The sequence below is a fragment of the Varroa jacobsoni genome, unplaced genomic scaffold (assembly GCF_002532875.2).
Source record: "Varroa jacobsoni isolate VJ856 unplaced genomic scaffold, vjacob_1.0 scaffold_21, whole genome shotgun sequence".
Classification (NCBI taxonomy): Eukaryota; Metazoa; Arthropoda; class Arachnida; order Mesostigmata; family Varroidae; genus Varroa; species Varroa jacobsoni.
In genome coordinates, this window is record NW_019212923.1 from 203,395 (window position 1) to 225,067 (window position 21,673).

Consider the following 21,673-nt stretch of genomic DNA (forward strand, 5'->3'; position numbering starts at 1 on the left):
ATATATTTATTATCTCTGGATACTTTTTGAGTGTGCAAGGTTAATAACGATGACCATATCCTATCGATCAAACGTAGTTCTGCTGATTCCTATTCGAGTTGTTGTTAGAACTAGGCGTGTTTTTTTCTCTAAGCCATTATTATATATATTCATGTGAAAAAAAAACTCCGTAGCATCGAACTAGTACACACAGCCTGTTGTTGCCCCTGACTGGACATACAACGTTGACTGGATTTAGACGTACACGAACATGTGCGCGTCCGCTGTCCTTTCGAACGCTGAGCTGGCAAGCACGACGGTAGAACGTACCTCATCATTGTTACTGTTGTGAACAGTATATCGGCGTCGGCCGACACGATACTCTCTACGATACAACAACAAAATCATTAACATGCGGGCCTTATACGTAGACGGTGCGAATAACGAGGGATAAGGGCAAAGGAAGACGGAGAGGTTCATGAATATGGAGCTGGAATTGAGGGGGTGTAGAGTTCAGATCTTAATGCGTGTCTGCTTGTGAACCGCAGATTGCCCAAGGCGTCTGGTGGCTGTTTGGCTTGAGAAGCTGACTGAATTTCAAAGTAAATTAACGAACTAGATGAATCGGTTTGTAACTGTTGCAGCGTTAGTAGGATTAGCATTTGTTACTGGCATCTGTGATAATTTATCACAGAAACAGAATATGCGCGCATGTATGAATAATTAATCATTGCATTGAACATTATCTGAATTAAGATGATGTATTTGTCGTGGTAGTATGTTAGATAATAGAAATCGGAACTCGGGTGATTCATTTGCTGCGTGTCTGACAGAATTTTATACGCAAGCCACCCTGGGAGTGTACGCTGGTATTACGAACGAGGTTCGCGTGTACTTGTGTACTCAGCGATCAACGATCTTATGCAAACGACATTCAATTAACTAGAGGGACAATTATTAACTAAATCATCAGTCTAGCGCGTTCGATATTTGAATTCTCGTTTCAGTCCGCGGTTGATCTCTACGCCACACTCCGAACTCAACAGCGTTCTCAGCGTAAGCCTGGCTTGTTGCAACTCAGCAATGTTGAGGAGATCTGTAGTTTGACCAATGGCAGCTTGGGGGGAGCTCCACGTTTACTCCCTGGCGGCGGCGGCGGCGGCGGCGGCTTTGGCGGAGTAGGGCATGGCGTGCACAGTGACCCGCCGCCTCCACCATCGAATTCGAGTCTACTCGATCAACATTTTCGGCACGTGAAAACAGGCCTCACCAGCGGTGCGATAGTTAGTCCTACTTCGCATAGCCGTCAGATTTCTTCTTATCAACAGCAGCAAACACAGCCGCATCCGGAGCAACATCAACAGCAACTCCATCATCATTCGACATTGATAAGCGCGCCGCCCTCAAGCGGGGCTCAAGCGAAGTCAACACCCGGGTCTATGTCCAGCGTACCCGGAATGACGTCCATGATTTCACCGATGATCTCGCCGTCCTCTGTTGGAATCGGTGTTGGCCTCAATGGTGGCATCAACAGTAGTAACTCAACAGTTAGCTCCGTTACTCTGGCGTTATCGTCCACGACATCGGGAACGGATGTGGTCCCCCCACTGTCCCAGCAACAACCTGGGGATGAAATTTCATTTTTAAGCACGCTGCAAAAACGCAAGCGGGTGGCACAACAACAGCATCAATCGAATAACCAGACATCAACATCATTGTTACAGCTGCAAGAGGATAACGCCGTCTCGGCGACGGCGGCGGCGGCAGCAGCAGCAGCGGCAGCTGTTGGAACAGTAGGAACTTACAACTCCTCGCGGGAAAGTTGTGTGTGATTAACAAATTCTCTTTTCGTGAGTTGGTGCGTGTGTGAATGCGTGTATGGTGTGTGTGTTTGCGTGCGCGTGCGCGTGTGTGTGTGTGTATTGTAAAATAAAAAGTGAATCGGATGAGGATGTAAACTATGCTGAAGAACGCGATCACGCTTAAGGGGAAAAAGTGGATAGTGAAAAAAATTTATAAAATTAAATCTATCTAGCAAACGTCGAGGAATACAAAGGACGATGTAAAGGCGTTGAGATCGAAGCAGTTACAAATCGAAAATCAGCAGGTGAATAGTGATGAAGAAACTGAAAATGATGAGAAAATTAAATTGAAGCAGAGTGGTATGTATAAGGTAGGCACCCGAATTGAGCTGAGGGTGAGTATATAGTTTTGCGGAAATGAAGCTCGATTAGGCAAATATAGAATAAAGCAAGAGAAAAATGGATACGACGCGAAGGCTAACAGTTGAAACGATGGTGGAACAAGAGGCAAGGTGGTAGTCAAAGCAAGTCAAATTCAACAGAAAAGGACGGAAAGGCAAGCGATTATTTGCAATATTTTCATTTTTTTGAGAAATTTTTAATAACAGACGAGAGTCAAAAGCGACTCGTGTGTCAAAATCACCCGACAACTGTGCATAAACCAACAGTATAATTAACTTAGGTATGCATGAAAATTTGGGCCGCCAGATTTCGTCGAGTATGCTTGCTAATATATATTAATTGGTATAATAATATAATTATAATTAAGACACGACTAAAAGGATGATGCTAATCAATAGTAACATATTAGCCCACAAATTCGGTAAGACTTCTTCCCGGTCAGATATGTATTGAAATCGCAGTATTAAATAAAATTGAATATTACGTAGAAGTCACTAACAACTATGCGACATAACAAATGCCGGCAAGAGTGTATGCACACTATTGCTAGATAAGAAAAAATTCCTATCTAAAATAATTCGTTTTTTCAAAATTACTGGGCCATCGACGGAAATGATGAAAACGGTTTTATCCGATATGGTGAAAAGTATAATACGACACAGACAGCCAGGTACGTAGAGGTCTACAGCAATTGCTAATGTAATAAGTGCATGAAAATCCAGGAAAAAGTACATAGCAGACGAACACCGAAGCGATAAAGGATTTACTCTTGCGAATCTGCGCGTAGAATGGCGGGACGGAAAGGGAATAATCCAGCCGAGAGCTGGCAAATGGAATGTCGTAATCCGTGTGAGTACTAAGGTAGCTTAGAATAGGTAAAGAGAAATGATAGACCCGATATACTGAGGCGTGCTGAGCGTGTATCCTGTATGCAGGGTTCATGCTTCACCTTGGAGGAGAGCACAACAAAGAAATGGACTAGAGTAAAATTAATGTGTACATATAATCAGAATATATTGTATCTTCTTGCGATAATGTGTATAATTGTATTTTGAAAACTCTTTGTATAAAAAAAAAACGAAAAAGAAAAAAAAAGCAAAATTGGCGGCAAAAAAAATTTAAAAAGATGAGAGAGGAACAGAGGGAAGACAAAAAAAAAGAATGCAAAATAGCAAAGGCGGAAATGGTGACAAAATCTAGACTGATAAAGATGACTGTGTTGAGAAGCTGTATGCGAAAAAATTGATTAGAAGCGCGCACTGTTAAACAGGTCAGATAATGGTGTTTGGCCAAATCATGGATGGAGTGGAAGTTGTCGGATAGACAACTCAAGGACAAGAGAAATTGAGCACTTGGCCTGAAAGACAACGCTAGTGACACAAATAACATAAACATAAATCAACATGACACGAAATAAAATACGGAAATAGATTGTAGCCGTGTGTTAATTATGTTTTTCTATTCTTCATTGAATTAAATACGATCACAATCGATTAAAGTGAAGTCGAATCGAACGGAATTAATAAAATGGTTTAAATATATGAATGATACAATAAATATGACACTGTGATGGTCTCAATATAAATGATTTTTTTTCTAGCGGTAGACAAAAAGGGAATGTGTGGGTATATTAACGCGTGTCCTAAACACCGTGGAAATCCAGCTTTAGACTTTTCGAACTTTCTTCTTCTTCTTCTTCTTACCGGTTCAATAGAGAGCTCTGACGAGAGCTAAATTTAACGGACCTTACTTCTATATTCTATAATACGCGATCCGATTAACTGGACGATTTAAAGGCAACTTGTTATACTACTGATAATCTTCAGTATTTTAAAAATAAGCAAACAAGAGATGATTGAAAACATAAATATGCATGTGTTATCATTTGAAAGAGATCATCGACGAGCTAAATGGATCAACTAGATAAGCGACGTAAAGCTTTTACACATTGCTGCTAGACCCTAGTGAATAGGTTGCTGGACTTTGACCCTGATTGTTCCAAATGACCTTGAAAAACTTCATTAAGCCTAAAGTCCGGCACTCGGAGTCTCTTCGATAATAGAGCAGATAAAAACCGTCTGATTTCAAAGCGCGTTAATTGTTTGAAAATTAGCTTTTATACTAATGAAAAGTAAGCAAAAAATTAGTTCTAAATGGGCTAATTGAATTTGCGTCTGGAAAAAGATCGATTCGTTTACAAAACAAAAAGTAAAAAACAAATTTTGTTTTTTCCTTCCAGTAAGCCGCGTAGCATTTCACACGAAAGACGAGGACTTGCTACTACGTTCTTCACCGAATACATTCCACATATCCAGTAAGAAAATGAATCGCTTTATTGCAGACTTTGAGAGTTTACCCCCCTTTTTAGGTTTTGTATGCTTCGTAGTGGCCAGGATTTTGCTTGCCCCCTTTTTTAAATTAACAACATGGGTTTCTACTTATGTACTGTGGTGAATAGGATCAAGTGTACCCTCATCCGAATATACAGAGCACGAACTCTGACCAAACTCAGACTTCTGTTACTTCTAGACTAAATAGTAGTCGACATACTCATCTCAGTCGTTTAGATCTGCTCAGAGTTCCTGTGGAACCGAAAGGTATGTCTGGGCATACCGTAATACAAAGTTTACCTGCGGCGTCGAGCACGCATAGATACTAGCGCGGACTACGCAGTCAAGCAGCCAGACACCCACCCACCCTCGCGACTTGCAACGATTATATATCAACGTCGAACTGTTCTTCGTTTAAACGATAGCTCAGGGAAGTATCTGAGGGAGCCGTTTCTATAGCGCAGTTTGTATGATTGCTGGCATGCATTCGTCGCAGTTTTATTAGGGTTCGCAAAAGCCCTAGAATTGAGTCCTGGAAAGGGGATTAGTGGAGGTCTAACAACTGAGCCTGTCGGGCCTTGCTTTAAGGCATCCACGATCATAAAGACCATTATCACACAGAAAAAGATAAATGTCTCGCCGCGAAAAAAAGAGTAACGAGTGTTCGTATAACACTATCGTTCTGTTCTATTTAATTATTTACAGGGCGTAATAGGAGGCTGCCGAAAAGAAGTATCGTTGGCTAAAGAAAAAGAAAAACTAAGCCAATTGCACCGCCATAGTTCAATAGCACTTCGTAACCAAAGAGATTCTAAGTATAAAAAGATGTTGTTCATTCATTCTCGTTATACAGAACCGTTCCAATTATGGTAAAGGCAATGGCCTTTTGCAGTTTCACACAAACAAAGTCAAATTGCACATACTTCTACAACTGATGATGGCCTCATGTAGCCTAGATTGTTAATATAATCATAATTAGTAATTTTACCTATACCTGTTACAAAGTAAATTGTACCTACTGCAGAGAAAACATGATCTAACCAAAAATACAGTTATAATCATTGAAGTATGATGTGAAAATGGAAATAATCATTCATTTATTGCATGTCCCGTTACATGCTTGCCGATACATACAGAGAGGCTATTCACAGGTGCCTTACATAAAACGTTGATGTTTAATTAGCCAGAGAATAGTCCCATCATCGTCTAGCTCGTTTCAAGAGCCTTTCGCCTAATACTCGCAGGTTAAGGCTGTTATAAAGGATTTCTTCGTTTTTCTTCGTTTTCAATACTGACTTCGTGCAGAACTTGCTAGAGTAGCGTTAGACTGAGTTAACTCAGGATTCACTTACTACATATTATATCTACATACATACATACACGACTAATTAATCAATGATCTATGTCTAGAGCCCTTGAGATGGCTAGGTTTAGTCTTTAATGCGATAAAGCCTGCAGAAGTTAAGCGTACAAAACTTTAAACCAGATGACTAAACAAGATTTACGAATAGTAAAGATTAAAAGGACCCCGAAATTACTTCTTGGGCGTTCATCAAATTTAAAAGTAGGTTTTTGCAAGTTTAAAAAACCTCCTCTCCCACTTCCCCTTACTTACTATTTGCGTTTGATACACGATTTAAAATACCCTCGTCCCGATCGATTAGTGTGCTCTAACAGTGTTATGTTGTAAGCAATCTCAACTCAAAAAGATTCCTCAAATATTGATGTTGCAGATAAAAGAAAAAAAGCACATTTTCAACGCCTCAATGTACTGTGCGTTTCAGCGTAGCTAAAACGCCGGCGAAATAGTCCAGGACGGTAACATTGAAGTGGCGTATACATCTCAGCATGAATCAGGAATCGGAATAAGTGGCTCCAAAAGAAAAGCCAAGGTCCGAAGTTTAATCAGATCTTCATCCAAAAAAAAAGGTTATGCTTTGTGCTTGGTGGGACTGCGAGGGCCTGGAAATTGCTTTCTATGAACCAGACAGTTGACCGGCTTGTTTATTTAGCCCAATTGCATCGAATCTATTCAAAAGAAAAGGCCCGATAGATGAGGTCAGGCCATCCTGTTCGGGAATCAGACGACAAACATCGTCAAGCAAATCCTCCTAGACATCGAATGGGAGGCCCTGTTGCAACCCTAATATTTTCCGGATCCTCTGTTGATAAATTTTCACCTACACCATTCACTGGGCAATTATTTTCGTAGCGATGCCTTTGACACGGATCAAGAACTTAAAACGCGGTCAGTAAATCTGTTCGAAATAAAACCGTTACCCTCTAGCGGGACGTCGAAAGATGGGGGAAAATTGTGGAACATGACAGGATGCACGAGGCACTGTGGTATGTTTAGTATTTAATCGACAACTTCCTTTCGAGTCTAAGAATATCAAGACAAATGTATCGAAAGCTCAAAGAGTATATTGACGTTTACTAAACAACAAAGTGACAATGATGTGAAAACTAATACTAAATATAGTAATCATTTCCAACGAATCGTCGCAGTTTATGCGGGAATTAGATCTAAGACTCGCGAAGTCTGTCGCTTTGTCGCTTTGGGCTGTCATCTGTTGCTTAGACGTAGTCCGACACGCATCGTATGTATTTTCTGCGACAAGATTTACGCTAGTTGCAGCTCGTATATGGATTTCGGCGCTACAAGAAACCTGTAATGCGTCGTGGCTTTAACTTCGTAGAGATGGAAGAAAAGCCAAAAATAGTATCATCATATGATTAGGCTTATTGCATTGGCTACGATACCGTTAGACACGTTTTTATTACTTACTATGAAATTTTTTTTGTACCATCAATTGTCCATAGCATTAGTTGCAGTCTGCTAAACTCAGCAGTTTGTAAAATAACAATTTACAAATGGGTTTCGTTCAGAGTGAACATGTCTAAAAACAAACCAGCCAAACCTTCCAGTCCCCTCCCCCCCCCCAGTATCTATAGTCTGATATAAATGAACTCTTCATATATGATGACTTCCGTACACTCTTGAGTACAGCTACCTTCAACAGTGGTTGTAAGAGGGCGCTGTTACTACGTTTCAGACCCTTCCGTGCCGGTGATGGGATGGTTGCAGTATCATTTTTGATCGAAATGGCCGTCCCTGAGCAAGTGATGTTACGCCTTAAACATTTTAGCAGAAAATTTTAAATATAATTGCGTCTTGTATTTTTTTGAACAGTGGCTAAATGAATGAAGCACATTTAAAACTAGATTAAATTTGGCTTGCGTTTACTGTTCCAGAATGGATATAGAGATCCGCTATATCTTATAGAGAAACTTTGAAAAGTTTTCGGCATCTCTATATTCATAGGACACGAATGTTGTTACCTTCTATGGGAATATTCAAAGACGCAAATAACGGTTTCATAATACACATGTATATATGTATATGTTCGACCTCATCTGATTTTAACACGGGTTTAGACGAGTCGGCAATGCAGCCCGGCGCAATATCTATAATCTACCTAATCAGGCCACATTTAGACCTTAGCGAATGCTGCTCTTCGTATTGGAATCACTTTCTGTTAGGGCAGGTTCGGACGTTTATTGACGAGGCAGTTCGCGCCTTCGACTCCCTAAATATTCTAGGAAATAAAAAAAAATATGGGCACTAGTATGTAATCGAATTTTTCATGTATCCGAGTTTTGCATTGTTTAGCTCTGCCGTATTTTACTTCAACCGTAATTTGCGCACCATTTAATACGAAAAAGGCGTAGCTTGGTATTACGAAGATCGGCACAACGCATGGGCATTCAGCAATCTGGTTATGCCTAGCGTCATCGCTGGCCTAAAAGGATACTTTGTGAATCAATAGTAAGCAACAGCCGGAAAAAATACAATTCTATTATATTTTATATCATTTTCATTGTAGGAATCAGTTCCTGATAACGTACGCATAACGTATGGGGGCGACTAGGCGTACGTTATCAGGAACACCACAATTAGCAGAGATTTTAAAAAATAATCTAAGTATGAGTCGATGAAAACTTGCATGTTTATTAATGCGTAGTAACTGATAGGATTATATTATCCTGCCCTCAGCAAGCAGACGTTTATTTTGAATTTAATGCCGAATTGTTTATTAAATTATTATTAAAAGCTAATTTGTAAAGTAGAACTGAACGTCACTTGTTTATTGTAAAGTACTATTTGAAAAATTCATTAGCATGCCTTCACCCGAATAGCCCCTAGACGAAATTTCGAGATTACTACATGGAGATATTTGTTAAAAATCAATAAATACAGAATACGCTAATTAAACCACAAGTACAGTATCATCGTTATCGGTAACAGAGTATAACCCGTTGTAGACCCAAATGCGTCTGGAAAAGGACGTCGATGAACGGTAGACCAGGACGCAGCTGTTGACTCCTTTTCAGCTCGCTTCGTGCTGTTGCCATAACTTAGCCGTCGGCAAGGATTGTAAAAGATTCGGTCCAAGGCTGTTCCCTTTAGGGGAATATGAAATAATTCTCATTATGCCGATTCACAGGCATTGTACGAGTTAGCTAATTGCACGTACAGAAAGCGAACCAGAACGAAATGTCCTTTACTGTACCAGTGACATATTGAGCGCTACCGGAGGCGTTTAACGGACCTTGTCATTCATGATCTAGATAGGTAGGGCGTTTTATTAATTAAGTTCCTCCTAGCTTGGGGTTGCTATCACTATTATTATTAATCGCGTTTAGCTTCACCAAATATGTCATGTTATATTGAAGCACCTGTACGACATCCAGTGAACCCACATGGATTCCTGACTTGCATCTCGTGAACCGATTTTACAAATTTTGTTCAATATCTTTATAACGTTTTAATAGTACCTATTTCTAATGAAAAGTCATTGGACATGCTCAAGAAAGTCACTTTTTTTAAACAACATTTAAATTCAGCCTTAGTCCGACTAGGTGCTTATTGCCGTTTGTTTATTATAACATCACTTTATTTTCCGTATTTGCACCATTCTCGTTCGTAACAACAGCTGTACTACCTCACCTCTGCAGAGCACCTCACTTTGTATACATTATATTGGATTATGCCACACAGCCTCTTGGATCAGCTGGTTGTTGTCACCAGCAGGTTCGGATGGACGCGACCCGCGCACGTCTATGGGGTAACGTGCATGTATGTTATTCTGCCTAACACTGTTCATGCAACGGCAAACCATCTGACCATTAAGGTGTCGTAAACTCGCGCAAGCATCACTCGGTGTTAGCATACCACGCTGCGGCTTGCCAATCCGTCCTACCCACTGCAAGAAGTCAATCAAGACGTGTTTCTCTAGTGGCACCGCGGGGGGCTGTTCTAACGAGCACCTCCCTGAAGCCTTCCCGGTATCCAGGTTTCTGATGCAATCAGAGCTTCGTTGCGTTGCACTTTCTCTCGTGCGGGACGACGAGTAGCTATCGAAGGCGAATTGGCACTTGTGACGTCCGTATAAGATGACCACCAAACAAAAGCATACGGCAAAAACGAGGAACGAAACCTCGTTGGGGGGTAACAGTGGTGTGTATACGGAATGGGGGTCGATCAAAAAGAGGAGACCGATGTTGGTACAAAACGACTCGAATTGCACCGCATATACAGTGACAAAACAAGAACTATCAGTAAAAGTCCTTTAGAACTCAATGCAGGTAGCAAATTGGATAGAGAAAGTCGACTGCTCGAAGCAAATTTTTGATATATTTCGGAGGTGAAGGGTATTTCGTTCAACAACATGCAAAAATGAAATAGTTGTACAGTTTTGATCGCTGGATACTGAGTCTACAGGAAATTCTGCATACTTCTAGGCTCAAGCCGTTATCTGGTAATACTTGTAATATATATATATTGTGTGTATATTTCCTCAGACGCGTATATTGTGTTAACATGTACGATAAATAACTATTATGGCGTAAAAGTAAGTAAAGTACATACGGACTGACAATGCTTAACTTGCTCATGTAAAAATCAAATCTTGCAGCCACTTCCCGGAGTAGACATTGTCTTACTGTAACACTAATAAAAGAAACGTTTGAGTTATCAAGGCTGCTACTGCTATAATCGAGGATCGCTTTAGAGGGCTGATCTTTAGCTCTTTAAAATCTATAGAAACGAAGTGTACCTGTGCCCGAACTCGAACTCGTTGTTTGCTTAGCAAATATCAACAAAACACATGACATCAGTTCACGAAAAGCAAATACCGGTGTGCAAATCTAGCGTTTATGTGGTAACAACAGCACAGAACAAGATTAAAGGTTTGCTTTCCAATCCTGTCAATTTCATCTATTTACCATTTCTGCAATTTAATGGTACGATCGATATAACTTGACTTATTACAGATGACTCTCAGCAGGGTAGCAACGCTGGGCCCTCAGATAACGATAGACGGTGGAATATACACGCTATACTTTAAGAAAGGTAAGAGGAGAATACGTGTCAAATGGGCGGCCAATCTGTGGACAATGTCACCCCGACTGTATTAAACGGATTCAGTGTTTTCTTATGGAAAATTTGAAGACAATTTGGAAAATCGGTATTATGGATGCCCCTAACATGATTACAATTCTGTATGTAGTAGCATTAAGAGCAGAATTTCTGGCCATAAAACGAACCTTATTTTTACTTTCGTAATATATTAAAAAAGCGAGCTATTCTACAACTGTCAGCTAAAAGCTACCTAATAAATACGACTTCTTGTAGAAACACTTCGGGTATCTCGATGCCAATTACGTTTGCGTAATCAACTTGTTTCAATCACGAACCGATGCTAAGTTACTGAATTAGTCTTGAGAAGGTCATCGCTCAAGTACATCCAAGAGTAAAACACACACTAAGCCTCACTTAGGAGCACCAAGGTGATATTCGACATCTCCAGCACCTTCTCTGAAAATGCCCTGCCACGATAGACTCTTTTACAGGTACATAGAATTATTCCGCGTTCAAAATTTTCCTCCACCGTTGGACAGTGTACGAGGTCACTTTACCACATAAGCTATATTTACCTTGGAGGAAAAACTGGAGAAGTAGCGTTTATATTCACTGCTAGCGGACCTCAGAGTTCACAGCCTTAGTTTAATTCATGGAACTTGCCGACCTCCAAGCCTATTCGGCAGTAGGCTGCCATGTAAAACCCACTGAAAAATATATATAACGATGTGTAGCCTAACTGCAGACCACCCGCCCGCGTATGCCCCTTTACTTCTTTTGAACAAGGCGAACGTATAGGCAGTAGTTCTGATCTTTGTTATGCATTGGCTTTTGCTGTAAGCGATAGCTGCTTCCACCAGTGCAAAAGAGGAGCTGGTAGGCATAGTCGTTTAACGTCCTGATTCGGCAAGAAAGATTTATGGAAAGGGGTCCCGCAACAAAACGCGTGACAGCAAGGCCATCTGCCACAGTGACGAAAAATTGATGCTTGGACGAACTATACTAAAAAAATTCAAAGAGGAGTAAAGCATAGGGGAAGGCTATATATGGGAAAACTAAGCGTTTTTGATTTTGCTATCGTCTGCAGTACCGGACTTGAAATTCAAAGCATCTATTTATATGGCTTTATATCAAGATGAATAATATAAATTACCGTTGTCATTCTAGTCCTTTCTATATGTCCATTCTAGTCCTATATATATATATATATATATATATGGCATTTAATGCCTTACTTGATTAATACTAAATAAGCAAAGTAATTTGTTTTGGACGGAACTGTTTAAATCGAAAATTATACGTACATTGTCAGTTAGGTTTGCGTCATATTTACACGCTTTAGATGCAGTGGCATATGACTACATTGGGACAGTTTGTTACCAAATCTCAGGCAATAGCGTTACACATATGTGATACGACACTCAACGGAACGACTAATCTATCACAGCGGTTTAATTATATTACGAACTAATACGGTCCACGCAAGTCATATTTTTATTTTTTCAATTATACAATATTATATGTAGACATTTTTTTCCAGGAAAGTGGTCAATTCGAAAATCTAATATGGCCCTGCAGTTTTTATTGGGCCCGACATTTCTGCAAAATTGGCTGAATTTGAATAGCTGCTTCATTGGCTCGCTGTAGCTTCTGCGAAATTTCTGTGTTTTCTAAGGCATGACTTTTATATCTATGTGTATATATATGGTGCGACGTCTAAATCTGAATACACTTTGATGGGCCTGCATCCGTTATTTTTGGTACAAAACGAGCCCGTTTTTTCTCTCGTATAAAACAACAAACTCATCATGGATAAAAACGTCAATATCGGAGCAATAAAGCACCATTATCCGATTTCTTCGTGTCAGGAAAAGCGTCAGCAAAACTAAAAATTTCAATTTTTTTTTCAAACTCAACAGTGTACTTCGCTGCCAGTTTTCACTTCCGCGGCTGCTGAAAAATTCAAGGAAGATGAAGAAGCTTACGAGTCGCAACGAATCTCAGCAGGATCTGTAAGCTTAAAAGTAAGTTTTACTAAAAAGTTCAAAAAGCGATTTTGGTACACTTGATTTTTTTGCACGGAAATTAGCAGTCTTTTGGAGAGGGGTTATTAAGGACCAATTGTAATAGTCCAAATAGTAGACTTTGTCTTCTTTTTGTATATTTCAGACTTAAATTAACTTAAATTTAATAGATAAATTTATTGCATATTTGGGGGTTTTGTTTTGCTATTAACCCAAAATATAACGCTGCTAGAATGTTTTGTTCATATCGTATCTGAGCGACACTTGAGCGAGTTCACCCCCCCCCCCCCCCCACCGATATCGTCTGAGCCACAGTTACCATTATAAGGTTATTTGCAGATCAAAAAAGGGGCATTTAGAAAATGACTAGTGAGTGGTTTAGATATTGAATGGAAAATGTATGTGCGATGGATGGTGGGCATATTGGATATGCATAACTGTCAGGAATGAGTTCCAGCAATATCCGCTTCTGTTCAGGTACAATCTTGAGAATAAAACATGACAAAACTTCTAAAGTTTGGGCATCGCACCCTGTGTATGTAGATACGAAGAGCCCACTTTTCGAGTTCGAATTCAATATACCATTTTGTGATCCAAACAAGGCAATGACAACATCAAGAGACAGCTCTCTAACGCTATATAATCTACATAATATGGCCATCGCCAAACAAAACAGATATACTTATGTATATTAGGATGCCAAACAGGCAATCGCCGGCTTTTTTTAGTATTTTCCTTTTTGAACTTTTCGTGTGTTGGTAGCTAGGGGGTTATAAACCCCTTTCATCGCCTTACTGGCATTACAACAGTTCAGTCTGAGTTCTAACTTAAACGATAGGTACGTCGGATGCCTAAAGGCAACAGCATTTACGCCATTTCCTACTTGTTTGTCGTAGGCTGTTGTCAAAATTTGAAATAAATGTGGTGCGCATGATGCGGACCTTACAGCTGAAAGTACTACTCAAAAATAACTTACAATAAAATAAATCCAATAATAACATTTTCGATATAGAAAGTACACTGTACTCAACTTGTCGAATGCCATCTTGAATCATCTAAAACAAAAATTGGTTAAAACAGTCCTTACATTATGCGGAAGAAATTTCCTGACCTACTTTTGCGGCCACGTTTTAACCCCGCCAAAAGGTTGATGTCGTGAATTTGCTTTTTTTTTTTTTCATTAGGTTTAGACATCATTGGCGTCTAAATTCGAGGCAAAATGTTCGTGATCCGATAAAGTGATACATGGAATAGCCAAGCAAGAAGAGGAAAGTGCCCGCTAACTGTATAATGCTTGACCAGTGGCAAAAGAAAAACGAAGGAGGTCATTATCTGTACCAGTTTAATAAAATATATAGTAAATAATGGTACACTCGTATTCAAGTTGGATATTTACAAATTGCCCACGATAAAAAACACGTGTTACACCAGCTGACCTGGTCTAAACCGCGTATAGAATAGTCGTTACGTCTTCTGCTAAAATGTTAATTAAGAATATATTGCGAATTACGTGTTATTCATACGCTCTATTTCTTATGAATGGACCGTCTCGAGCCGAAAAAAAGAGGCCCGAGAGGGAAGTTCAAAGTCTGAGTTCCGTCGGCTTCTAACTTCAACACAGAAAACGAATGCACGCATTATTGCCGAGGACGGGTAAGGTCGTAAAAATGAGATAGAAGGGCAACGAGTATATATGTTCTTCAACGTTTAAGTCAAATATTCTTCTCACACTATAATTGATATGACATCTCCTAGTTCAATATAAAATCGCCGTCTACTCTGAGCGTCTACCCTTGTAGATCAACCAATTAGCACAGAAAACTAATCAGAAACTGAGGGCATGCTAATTACTCTCTTAAGTGATACCACAAGAAAACCAACGGATAATTAGCATCTTAACCAACACGACCATGAACAGGAAATATCGTCCAGCTTGTGCGAAATGAGTAATCTATAGAGCCCAGCTGAGGTCATAAGACAGCGATACTGGCGTCAGCTGTGAGTCGAGCAACAAACGCAGAGTTCCTTCTATGCCCGACAAGCATACGGCGGCTATTGCAAAAGATTAATACTGTATTTAAAATCAAGTAGAACTTCGAATATAGAGTTAGACATGGACATTAATGATAGGTTTGTGCTGCCAGCTGGGTTCAGCCACTGCTACCATAGCCCAGTGAAAGCGGCAAGATACCGTTAAACAGATAAGAAATATTGCCTCATTTACCCCACTGAAAACGCAACCACTAATGAATGTTTTTCATTATATGTTTATTATTATATCAGTTTGATTTATAGATAAATACCAGGAGAACGAAAAGTCAAGCGATCCTTTTTACTAGTCCCTCATATCATCCCTCTTCCCAGCACCGCAAACACAACAAGACTCAGTCGATCGCGGCTCGGATTAGAGATTCACGAAGACGTCCATAGGCATTTTAATACCCAACTGGATATAGATCATCCGCGGGTTGTCACTTAACTCATCTCTATCAACTCACCATGTTCCTCTAATCAATATTAATTATTTCTGTTATTCTAGGCCTCCAATAATGTTCAGCGGCCGCCTCGCCTCTATAGGTACAATCCTTAGACTAGACCGCATATTTTGCATTTCTTGCCGGTTGTGGGTAACGCTCAAATATTTCTCAACAGATGTATACGAGTTAAATTGAAGTCCAGAATTTGAGGTACTTTCTTTTGATTCCTCAATGCATACCAGATTTTTTTAAGTCACTGTTAAATCGGTGTTAGCAATAAATTCGCTATAATTTCGTTCATTCTATGCCTCAGCCCCTAGAAAAGTTTCTTGTAGCGTAAATTTTATATATATATATATATATATATATATATATATATATATATATCGCCTTCACAGACATATATACCGGCTTCAAACAGTCAAGCATGACTTGCATACGTATGCTGTATCTGCAAGAAGTCTCAGCGAGCGCGAAGAGAAGTGCCCGCTCGCATATAAGCTACAGGCCCCGTTATCTGATGAGGAGTGGAATTCATGTGGTCATCTAAACGATCTGTATTATGAACTAACGAGATCGAGCCCTGATTTACCCGCAAAGAGACTACATATTTTGAAGCTTCTTGAGAGGGAAGTAAAGACATCGCCTGGACTCGGATACATCGTGCTCTCTCTATACCTCCGAAATACTTTTCCCACCCTCTTCAAAGCTTACCTTCTTAAAACAGGCACTTCTGTTTTTCTCACTGCTGTTACCCCCAACCCGTCTGCCCGCCCACATCACTATTGCCAGGTGGCACTGATCGCTGATTTGCTGCACGAAACGATTTGCTCGACTAGCTAGCAGGCGTCTGCAGCCGCAAGGACTGGCGACAATAATGGCGACAGCAGCAGCTACGTTCAAGGCACAGACAGCCGGCGATTTGTGCTTGGAACAAGCCGACTTTGTTTTGGTTTCGTCCAGGATGCCATAATACGCGGACAGGCCTGAACGAAAGATATGGAGAACGATAAAGAAGGACTTCCAGGGACCTTCCGCCAACCACGATGAGCTAGCGATCAGGGTTTCTCGGCCTGGCTCCGTTCCTCTCCCCTAATCCTTCAGAACAGAGCGAAGTCTCTGGGATTCCCTTGGCGACGACTCTTTCGACTTGGCAAGGCTTTTTCGAGTAGCAGATGTCACCAAATTGCACCAAATGGAACTTGCCTTTGTGGCATGGCTCTGCGTTTCCTTGTTTCGTCGTCCCACAACAAGACAAAAATCTACACAACGCTACCAAAAGTCTCTACGATACGATTACCATGGTTTGCTTCGGCGCGTCTACTGCTGGCTTACTGACACACATATACACACAGCCATCAATATTTGCTACACCTTGTTTGAAATATCTTGGCATTAATACAACGTCTAGAGCTAATGCCAGGACTAATGCGGCTGCCAAGACGAAACCGCCGGCATCGCCGGTGCAGGGCGGAGAATGTGACACAAGAGGGGAAGGGAAATCATGTTTCAAAAAACGTCAAGCACGTTGGAAAAAATGGGCTTGGAAAAGATTTAATTTCGAGCATCCCAAAAAGACGTAGTACGGAACATTATTCAAAATTAGAAAGAAACAAATATGGATAAACTTGAAAAAAAAAGGTGAATTTTTACTAAAACACCGTAACTTTTACTGCCGCTTGTGGCGGTTCTTAGAAATAAATAAAGTAACGATTAGTGAACTATATTTCATAGATCTATATTTTTTATTTTACTTACACTGTGACACTTCATAAAACTTTCTCAATGGTACACAGATCTACATGTACTTTTATCACATCTTCTTTGTAAAACTAGACAGTGATCGATTTTTTTTTATATAATCTCGTTCTTGTGGAGCTGTTTTTATATATAGCTTGAACATGTCTTTTCTCGATATATGAAAGCTAAACTGTAGTATAAGCATTCTTGTTTTTTTTTTTAAACTGACTGCGACACTGAAAAATATTTTATACTGTAAGCCAAAAATATGCTAAATCATCATCATACCTTTTGACGCAACTTTTTTAGAAGGATTTGGCGGTTCCCATTTAAGCGGAAGTGGAATCTCGGAAAGTCACGAAGGGTGCTGCTTCGCTGGTAATTTTACGACTCTGATCGTTTAATTGCGTCGTAAATAATCCTAAACGGGTTGAATCAGTGTGTACTTTCTATACTGTAGAGAGCGGAATACACTATCCACATTATCCTCTTTACGTTTTATAGGTCTTAAACATATTTTCCGTGTCTCTGCGGTAGCGAGATAATTTCATCCATTATCATTGAAGAAGGATAAAGTAAATATACCGTATACAATATACGGATCAAGTTTTTAAATGGTTTATTATACTATAATGTATCACCAACCGTGGCTCGTTTTTGACGCGATCTATCCGTTACACGAGTGACACAAACTGAGGTTAAATGGCTAAGTCGACCTTGAATTAGCATACTGTACAAAGATATCGAGAGTGTCTAGCCTTCTAAATTGACTTATGTAGGTTTGACACGTTACATTCAGGTTGGTCTCAGAAGGGAATGGTCGTGCGACACATATGTCAGCGCTGTATCGAACCTCTTATTAGCAACTTACTCAATTTTCAACATATTTCTAGCTGTTAAAACTTTTAGCACGAAATGACATTTACCTATGTTTCGTTTAATCTCTGCCCAGCTCGCGTGTCGCTCATTTTTATCGGCGAACAGCGTTAAGTAAATGTTTCGAATTCTACGTCCGATACTGCCATTGTGCATCGTTTTAGACTAAAGACGCCGCCATTACTAATTCCATTTCTATAGTAATATTATAGAAAGTCTATTGAAAATCAAATAACTTTAATCTTAGCTGCTAATCGACGCCTTACACATGTGAGGTATGCTTCTGATTTTTGAAATCATCTTCTCCTTAGCGACTTCATACTAATACTTACATACCTACTAACCTGCCCATTAAATGCTTTTGTACTATAAAATAATCCCCTGCCGCTTAAAATATGAATGAATAATCAGAAGATCACTCTTCGTTCCCATAAACGACGAACTGCTTGGTATTATGTAGAAATAGCTAAATAATTTGAGTTTTACGTCGAACATCGCTGTTTCATTTCATCAGACAGGTCGTTCCGAGCACGAAGTTCGAACATTGATCACTACGTGTGCCATGTTTACAGGTAAATAGGTTACCCACTAATCTATGGCGGGATAATGTAGAAGCAGTTGACAATACTAAACACTCCTTCACACAAGAGAGTCGACACGGTCAGCAGAAAAAAACCGCTGAGCCTTTATCAATAACAAACTTGAATCGTGTTTTACTTTGAGTGCAGCAGTGGCAGCTTCACTCGGTACTATTTCTCCGTGATTCCGATCTTCACTTGCAGCTAAACATCTAAAAAGAATATATTCTCGTAGTTTCCTGTGCTCCTGGATGATTCTTGTGGATACGATTGGACAGTCTTTGTGCGAATACATGGGCGTTTATCTATTGGCAGGTTCCAGAATTGATACCAGCATTTTTAGTAAATCTGAGGTACTAAACCGGTTTTCTGGATAATCAGTGGCTTCTCCCAGAAACGAATGTCTCAAATCATTCGTCATCGACAGGTTGAAAATATGGTAATCGGACCACCTTTACGAAAATTAACGTGCCACGCCCAATGATAAGAAGCGTCCTTTTCTACCTGCTGTAGATTAGCCTTATGAGCGCCTCGACTACGAGCTGCTTCTTAAGGGATGCTGAGCAAATTTTGACAGAGTATTTTCATATACTTTCTTTGTGAATGCTACCTACCGCAGACAGGACTAAACAGCTCACTTCGACGAGTGGACTTTTAAGCCTTCTGACAACTGCATCATAGACGTTCGGATGCAAAGGCACCGACCAGATCACAAAGCGAACTATGCAATTTCGGTTTTGAAAGGCGCAAGTAGATCTTCGTCCTAGTGGAACGGTTTTCGAGATAGTCGGAAGAAAACGAGGTTCATGATAAAATTTCTCGTGGACAGATTTACTGTTTATCGCTTTTTGGCAAGGCAATCGCCAAAACGTCTAGCCATTACGTTTTAACAAAGCGATTTCATGCTTTAGTTAATTAGAATTAAAGACGATCTGTGGCAAATGGTTATGAGGTCAATTTTTTTTGGAACGTCAATTCCAATAGACGTGTACAGAAACACATATGTGTCGTTTGATTCCTGGCCTTAATATAACGTGTCACCGAATATTAATATTATATTATAAGAAGTATTAATATATATATAATTAATAATTAACACTTGTATTAGCAGAAAGTTTCGCCCTTAGAACGTTTTATTATTTCGAAGTACTTCCGGCACATGTTTCGAGATATAAGCGGTATGACCTGCGCCACGATCTGTTTACGAAATGTGCGCTATCCATTTAGCATCATATGCGAAGTCGGCCAGCTTGATGAACCCTTCAACCGTTATACCGTTCGCAAGTAAAAACTTTAATTGCTATATATTATGACAGATTAATTTAATCTGTCAGTACAAGTACTTTGGTGATAGCAGCTAATATGACGCCGCTATTGTTTCCCTGTCCACAGTGCATATATGGGCCAAAAGCCGAGTATAATCTGTGTATTTGTTTACATAAAGTGGAGAGGTAGCACATTATCTGATTAGGCACATTTGGTGGAATAGACTCCAGATGAGAAACTTAACACGATTCTTATATATATACATATATATAAGGCGAAAAATCGCAGCGATACGTTCTGTCGTTGACAGAACGTAAATTGACGTTACGCTCTATCGATTGTTGTGAGGACGTTTTATATCGCTGTTTTTACAGATCCTGCACAAACGCGTCAAACTTGGCTGATAACTCGATGGACTACAGGTTACTGGTTTTATCAAAACAAATGGGCGCAAAATTTATCAGCTCGTAAGTAAAGGCACTGTACGTCACCAAAAAGCGCAGTGCTTCGCTTAAACTCTAGAAGAGATCAAATATGCTGTGTCAAACAAGTTGTCATTTTTGTTTTCCAAAGATTTTCAGGTTTGGTGTCGAAAAGCCCGTCAATTTTTGGAACCTTCTTCACTATCAACTGTACCTCTACAAATTAGTCTGCTAATAATCTGAAAAAATTATCATCTGTCGGTGCAAGGCGTGAAGAAAATACTTCCACCAAAATTTTTGCGGGGTGGCATGAACGACCTTTGCCACCTGTGGTCTAGAGCTGTCATGAAAAAAGCGACTACCTTGAATTCGTGTTTCTTCTTTCTAGAAAGCTAATTTTATTATAAAATTAGCTTTAAATAATAAAAGAAAGATAATGTTAATTTAAAAAAAAAAATAAAAAATAAATTAAAAAATGTTTCATATATTTAGGATGCCTCTAATTAGTTTGGAACCTTGCGTCCGGTATCACCTTCCATCAATTAAGTGGTGCATCAAGCGGTTGGCTCCCAGCACGAAAAGAAGTCTGTCTATGCCCGAGTTGGAAGCTAGACCAGGAAGTGTCCCCAGTATTGTCAGGCAAAATTATCACGGAAACACATTCGAGACGGTTGACGATACTTTATATCTATATTTTCTTACCCAGTTAACAGGCCGTTTGCCATCCGAGCTGCCTCCTCACATTGGATTTTAGACCGCGGTGAACACGGAGCTCCTTCAGATTCAAGATCCAATCTTTGTACTGAACAAACCCCTTCGAACAGTTCTTTACTACGTCTCCACTTTACAAAGCATCGTATTTCAGGTTGCTACGCCAGCTATTTGATAGGTGAAATAGAGTACAAAATGAAATTACTTTTATTTTCTACAAGGAACATCCACATATGTAACGTGAATTCGACGAAAAATCCCAGTCATTGTAAAATAAAAATAAGGTGGACCTATGAAGGAAACACAAGGCGCTTTCAAGTAGCATGTAGAGGTAAACGAACATTGGAAATACTAAAAGCAAAAGAAAAATTAAATTATTACTAGTTTTGGCAATGACACTTGTTTATACAGGAGGTTTACCTAGTTTATGAAAACGGCTTAGCATGAGCCTGTTGGCAAAGCCTTAATTATCCCTTGCAGGTTTTCCGAGAAACCTGAAGGAATCACAACCTGAAAGACGACCTCAACCGTCAAATCAAATCAGTCGTACAAGTCTTCCGGTAATAAGCAAGACTCCATTATATTAGCAGTTTAGAAGTGTAGGCAACCCTATAACCAGCTCGAGCGTATCGGTTATTACCA

The 21,673-nt window shown here is 39.8% G+C and overlaps 1 protein-coding gene and 2 long non-coding RNA genes across 5 annotated transcripts in view; all 3 read left to right on the forward strand.

The window, feature by feature from the left end:
* Positions 1-3,614, forward strand: part of LOC111273817 (uncharacterized) — a 58,731-nt gene extending 55,117 nt beyond the window's left edge. The window contains exon 16 of the mRNA XM_086973635.1: positions 987-3,614. Coding sequence (XP_086829761.1) covers positions 987-1,811 — 825 coding nt within the window. The 3' untranslated portion in view covers positions 1,812-3,614. The remainder of the gene's footprint in view (positions 1-986) is intronic.
* A 5,771-nt stretch (positions 3,615-9,385) lies between these two features.
* LOC111273828 (uncharacterized) lies at positions 9,386-15,774 on the forward strand. Of its 2 annotated transcripts, XR_002688061.2 has the most exons (5): positions 9,386-10,335; positions 10,850-10,928; positions 12,857-12,961; positions 14,146-14,285; positions 15,245-15,774. It is a non-coding gene; the product is annotated as an uncharacterized LOC111273828 (long non-coding RNA). The 2 variants fall into 2 exon arrangements; XR_002688060.2 differs by lacking the exon at positions 15,245-15,774 and having other exon boundaries at positions 14,146-14,329.
* Positions 15,775-18,457: 2,683 nt separating this feature from the next.
* LOC111273858 (uncharacterized) lies at positions 18,458-20,768 on the forward strand. 2 transcript variants are annotated; one of them, XR_002688079.2, is made up of 3 exons: positions 18,458-18,626; positions 20,273-20,365; positions 20,472-20,768. It is a non-coding gene; the product is annotated as an uncharacterized LOC111273858 (long non-coding RNA). The 2 variants fall into 2 exon arrangements; XR_015316100.1 differs by lacking the exon at positions 20,273-20,365.
* The last annotated feature ends 905 nt before the right edge of the window (positions 20,769-21,673 follow it).